At 40.3% G+C, this 6,382-nt stretch overlaps 1 protein-coding gene across 1 annotated transcript; it reads left to right on the top strand.

Annotated features, from left to right (window-relative positions):
* The first annotated feature begins 414 nt into the window (after positions 1-414).
* Positions 415-1,359, top strand: LOC120859489 (putative olfactory receptor 2B8). The gene has a single exon (XM_040235579.1). The coding sequence runs from the start codon at positions 415-417 to the stop codon at positions 1,357-1,359; it is 945 nt and encodes a 314-aa protein (XP_040091513.1).
* Positions 1,360-6,382: the final 5,023 nt, after the last annotated feature.

Raw genomic sequence — 6,382 nt, 5'->3', positions numbered from 1 at the left:
ACTAATGAAGACTGCATGCCCCAGACGTCATGCTCCACAAAAAGAGAAACCCATGCACTGCAAATGGAGAAAGTCACAACATATCAATGAAGACCCACCACGGCCAACAATAAATGAAATGAATAAATTGTTTAAAAATTCTAAAGATGGGAAATTGAGCATAGCAAGAGAAAATACTAGAGAGGTAAGAAAAGGATTATGAAGGCTCTTGTATGCCATAGTGAAGAATTTGGAATCTGAGTTGGAGGCAATTGAAAACCACTGGAAGTTTTCTAGAAGGGAAGTGAGGCAATTCTTTTAGGAAGGATAATTCTTTTCACATTATTCAAACTCTACTTCCTCAGGGGGAAAGACGTGGATTAAACAAACAGCTTAACAGTATGGAGTTCTCTTAACTCCAACAAGCAGAGTACAATGGAAAGAGCTAACGACAGCGCCTTCTCTGGGTTCATTCTCCTGGGCTTCTCCAACCAGCCCCAGCTGGAAACGACTCTCTTTGCGGTCATCCTGATCATCTACTTCTTGAGCTGCTTAGGCAATGGCGCCATTATACTTTTGTCAACGATGGATCCTCACCTCCACACCCCTATGTACTTCTTCCTCTCCAACCTCTCTTTTATGGATCTCTGTTTGACTACTTGCACTGTCCCTCAGACCCTGGCCAACTTTAAGGGGAAGGACAAGACCATCACCTATGGTGGCTGTGTGACCCAGCTCTTCATTGCTTTGGGACTTGGGGGAGTAGAGTGTGTCCTCCTGTCTGTCATGGCCTATGACCGGTATGTAGCTGTGTGCCGTCCCCTCCACTACATGGTGATCGTACATCCCCAGCTTTGCTTGCAACTGGTTGTAACTGCTTGGTTTACAGGCTTTGGCAATTCTGTAGTCCAGACAGCACTGACCATGACTCTTCCCCTCTGTGGTAAAAACCAAGTGGACCATTTCTTCTGTGAAGTTCCAGTGATGCTGAAACTGGCCTGCACCAACACCTCTGTCAATGAGGTTGAAGTCTTTGCTGTCAGTACCTTCTTCTTGGTGGTGCCCCTGTCACTCATCTTAGTATCCTACGGTCACATTACCCGTGCAGTCCTGAAGATAAAGTCGGCCCAAGGGAGACAGAAGGCTTTCGGAACCTGTGGTTCTCACCTAATGGTAGTGATTATTTTCTTTGGGACACTCATCTCCATGTACCTTCAGCCTCCTTCCAGCTATTCACAGGATGTGAACAAAAGCATTGCACTCTTCTATACTCTGGTGACTCCCCTGCTTAATCCCCTGATTTACACTTTGAGAAACAAGGAAGTCAAAGGGGCACTAAGGAGACAAATGAGAAGAATCCTAGACTTGAGACAGAGTTAACGCAGCACTTGCAGGCCCAGGAAGTTCTTCAGTGGAAGACTTCCGAGTGACTAAAAACTAGTTAATGTAATCCAACACATCCTGATAAAGCACCAACCGTGTGTGAGACAGTGTTCTAGGTACTTGAAACTTATCAGTGAGACAGAGGCTAAACCATCGAGCTAAACCTTTTGCTAGGGAGAATATATGTTAAATAAGATATTCTAAAAATAAACTATGGTATATCATGTACTACACAATAATGGGAATGAACAATAATTACACATACAAATACATGAATGATTCTTACACACATGACTTACAGTGAGCAAGCTAGATACAAAATAATTCCTATTGTATAATGCCATTTACATAAAATTCATCCCAGGCACAACAAATCTCTGGTATTGAAAGTCAGAACAGTTCTTCCCCTGGGAACTGGGAGTTCTCTCTAGGAAGATACGTGGGAGAGGGGCATTCTGGAGTTCTGGTCAGGTTGTGATTCTTGATCTGGATGTTGGTGATATAAAGTATTTAATCTGTGAAAATTCATCAAACCTGAAACTTCAAGTACTTGCACTTTCTGTATGGATGCTGGACTTCAAATCATTTAATTCTTAAAAGTATTAAATAAACCAGATATTAGCAGAATACTTTGATTCTAAATGATCACACTAAGTATTTTTGTTACTTTCACATAAAATTTGAGTTTATCTTCTCAGTGATTTAAGTTTCTTCTATCCATTGACCATCTTTAATAGATTTAAAGTGTTTACATATTAGCAATTTGGGGCCAACTCAGATGAACCTTGTCTTGAAGATTTCAATTTAGTGAAGATCTCAATTTAATGAAGATCTCAATTCAAAATCATGTGTCCTGTGAGTCTCCCTGGTCTCTTCATTCCATGTAGATACTTAGTGACTAGGTCTTGAGACAAAAATCATAGTGATAATTTTCAGATGAAAATTCTACTAATGGGTATTATATTGCCTTGAATTAAGTTTATCTTGACTGAAAAAGATGTGTATTGTGAATATTTATATATTTCTATTTGCATAATGTGGCATATAAAATGCATAATTTACTAGTAGCCAAAAATATTTTCATTTACCAGAAATTTTAATACTTTTCAGTATTTAATAGCATATGATAAAAGGGCAGATACCAAAGGGAATTTATAAAACAATATAAAAACAGAAATAATTGTCTGGTAAGCTCAAAGCTGAAGTTAAACAGTTCTATGAAGACCTACAAGACCTTTTAGAACTAACGCTCAAAAAAGATCTCCTTTTCATTATAGGGGACTGGAATGCAAAAGTAGGAAGTCAAGAAACATCTGGAGTAACAGGCAAATTTGTCCTTGGAATACAGAATGAAGCAGGGCAAAGACTAATAGAGTTTTGCCATGATAATGCACTGGTCATAGCAAACCTCTTCCAACCACACAAGAGAAGACTCTACACATGGACATCACCAGATGGTCAACACCAAAATCAGATTGATTATATTCTCTGCAGCAAAAGATGGAGAAGCTCTATACAGTCAACAAAAACAAGACCAGGAGCTGACTGTGGCTCAGACCATGAACTCCTTATTACCAAATTCAGACTTAAATTGAAGAAAGTAGGGAAAACCACTAGACCATTCAGGTATGACCTAAATCAAATCCCTTATGATTATACAGTGCAAGTGAGAAATAGATTTAAGGGCCTAGATCTGATAGATAGAGTGCCTGATGAACTATGGAATGAGGTTCGTGACATTGTACAGGAGACAGGGATCAAGACCATCCCCATGGAAAAGAAATGCAAAAAAGCAAAATGGCTGTCTGAGGAAGCCTTACAAATAGCTGTGAAAAGAAGAGAAGCAAAAAGCCAAGGAGAAAAGGAAAGATACAAGCATCTGAATACAAAGTTCCAAAGAATAGCAAGGGGAGATAAGAAAGCCTTCTTCAGCGATCAATGCAAAGAAATAGAGGGAAACAACAGAATGGGAAAGACTAGAGATCTCTTCAAGAAAATTAGAGATACCAAGGGAACATTTCATGCAAAGATGGGCTCAATAAAGGACAGAAATGGTATGGCCCTAACAGAAGAAGAAGATATTAAGAAGAGATGGCAAAAATACACAGAAGAACTGTACAAAAAGGATCTTCACAACCCAAATAATCACAATGGTGTGATAACTCATCTAGAGCCAGACATCCTGGAATGTGAAGTCAAGTGGGCCTTAGAAAGCATCACTACAAACAAAGCTAGTGGAGGTGATGGAATTCCAGTTGAGCTGTTTCAAATCCTAAAAGATGATGCTGTGAAAGTGCTGCACTCAATATGCCAGCAAATGTGGAAAACTCAGCAGTGGCCACAGGACTGGAAAAGGTCAGTTTTCATTCCAATCCCAAAGAGAGGCAATGCCAAGGAATGCTCAAACTACCGCACAATTGCACTCATCTCACATGCTAGTAAAGTAATGCTCAAAATTTTCCAAGCCAGGTTTCAGCAATATGTGAACCGTGAACTTCCTGATGTTCAAGTTGGTTTTAGAAAAGGCAGAGGAACCAGAGATCAAATTGCCAACATCCGCTGGTTCATGGAAAAAGCAAGAGAGTTCCAGAAAAACATCTATTTCTGTTTTATTGACTTTGTGGGTCACATAAACTGTGGAAAATTCTGAAAGAGATAGGAATCCCAGACCACATGACTGGACTCTTGAGAAATCTGTATGCAGGTCAGGAAGCAACAGTTAGATCTGGACATAGAACAGACTAGTTTCAAATAGGAAAAGGAGTGCGTCAAGGCTGTATATTGTCACTCTGCTTATTTTACTTATATGCAGAGTACATCATGAGAAATGTTGGACTGGAAGAAGCACAAGCTGGAATCAAGATTGCCAGGAGAAATATCAATAACCTCAGATATGCACATGACACCACCCTTATGGCAGAAAGTGAAGAGGAACTAAAAAGCCTCTTGATGAAAGTGAAAGAGGAGAGTGAAAAAGTTGGCTTAAAGCTCAACATTCAGAAAACTAAGATCATGGCATGCGGTCCCATCACTCCATGGGAAATAGATGGAGAAACAGTGGAAACAGTGTCAGACTTTATTTGGGGGGGCTCCAAAATCACTGCAGATGGTGATTGCAGCCATGAAATTAAAAGATGCTTACTCCTTGGAAGGAAAGTTATGACCAACCTAGATAGCTTATTCAAAAGCAGAGACATTACTTTGCCAACAAAGGTTTGTCTAGTCAAGGCTATGGTTTTACCAGTAGTCATGTATGGATGTGAGAGTTGGACTGTGAAGAAGGCTGAGTGCCAAAGAATTGATGCTTTTGAACTGTGGTGTTGGAGAAGACTCTTGAGATTCCCTTGGACTGCAAGGAGATCCCCCCAGTCCATTCTGAAGGAAATCAACCCTGGGATTTCTTTGGAAGGAATGATGCTAAAGCTGAAACTCCAGTATTTTGGCCACCTCATGCAAAGAGTTGACTCACTGGAAAAGACTTTGATGCTGGAAGGGATTGGGGTCAGGAGAAGAAGGGGACGACAGAGGATGAGATGGCTGGATAGCATCACTGACTCGATGAACGCAAGTCTGAGTGAACTCTGGGAGTTGGTGATGGACAAGAAGGCCTGGTGTGCTGCGATTCATGCGGTCACAAAGAGTCGGACACGCCTGGGCGACTGAACTGAACTGAACTGAAGCTCAATGTGCCTTTGTGCAAATATGTTCTTCTTAAATATTTCTTATTTAATAATGGCAAGTTGGATGGTTTTTCAGGTATTATTCTGCTAATGAAATAATACAACAAGGATTTTTCTTTATTTAAGTGAAATAGATTGCTGAATTGTTGAGGTCTGTACTATACTTATCTCTGCTAGTACTGAATATGAGAAATTTCTGATTATATTTTTTGTAATAAAGAAGATATGACTTTTTTATATCGACCCCTTGGAGTTTTCCTTCAAATCATCACAGCTAGCCTCACTGATAACATAATCATTTTCTGGCACAAAAGTTCCATACTCTATAATCATCTAGATGCTTACATTTTTCCTTTTTATCAAATAAATGCTGAAAATATATCATTTCATTCAAAGAAGTCATTTGTGAATTTCATTTCCCAATAAGGTGCATTAGGTTACAACTGACCAAAGTTCCCACTGCAAGTACAGTCACTCCTCCTTAGCCACAGACTCAACCAAACATGGATCCATTTGATCTGTCATTCTCCATAAAGGATTTGAACATCCAGCTTTTCTGGTATAGAGTGGGTGAGAAGAAGTGCCTGAAATAATCCCTGGCCAATACTGATGAACAATTGTACTTGGAAAGGCCAAATTAATGTTAGCAACCATATTTCTGAAGTCATTAGAAAGTTGTGAAAGTGATGAGAGTGATGTAGACATGAACGTAGACATGTAGACATGATGTAGACATGTAGACATGAAAACATTGAACACTTCTGAGCTGAGCTGAGGGAAACTGCCTTTTTTTTTCCATAGAGCATTTGATGAGCTTGAGTGTGAGATGAGGATTGAGCATGGCTCATAGAGAGGGACTTTGCCATGAAAATATGAAAAGCCAAACACTCATGTAAGGCTAGAGTGACAAGCTGAAAACTTAAAGAGACTTAACTATGTGGCCAGATGTTTCCAGTGGACATTTCTATTTCCAGTGGTCTCCCTGGGAAGCCAGAAAGCCAGACCAAAGTTTCAAAAGTATGGAATAATCTATCCTGCAACTCCACTGTGCTTCAGCTCATTTCAGTTCAGTCGCTCAGTCGTGTCCGACTTTTTGTGACACCATGAATTGCAGCACGCCTCGCCTTCCTGTCCATCACCAACTCCCGGAGTTCACTCAAACTCACTGTCCATTGAGTCGGTGATGCCATCCAGCCATCTCATCCTCTGTCGTCCCCTTTTCCTCCTGCCCCCCAATCCTTCCCAGCAGCAGAGTCTTTTTCAATGAGTCAACTCTTCGCATGAGGTGGCCAAAGTACTGGAGTTTCAGCTTTAGCATCATTCCTTCCAAAGAACACCCA

The sequence above is a fragment of the Oryx dammah genome, unplaced genomic scaffold (assembly GCF_014754425.2).
Source record: "Oryx dammah isolate SB20612 unplaced genomic scaffold, SCBI_Odam_1.1 HiC_scaffold_1228, whole genome shotgun sequence".
NCBI lineage: Eukaryota > Metazoa > Chordata > Mammalia > Artiodactyla > Bovidae > Oryx > Oryx dammah.
Note: the sequence above shows the minus strand (reverse complement) of the source record. Positions and strands in the feature narration are given on the sequence as shown.

Excerpts from the sequence above, each read along its gene's own strand:
- LOC120859489 (XM_040235579.1), top strand. The coding sequence starts at position 415 with ATGGAAAGAGCTAACGACAGCGCCTTCTCTGGGTTCATTCTCCTGGGC.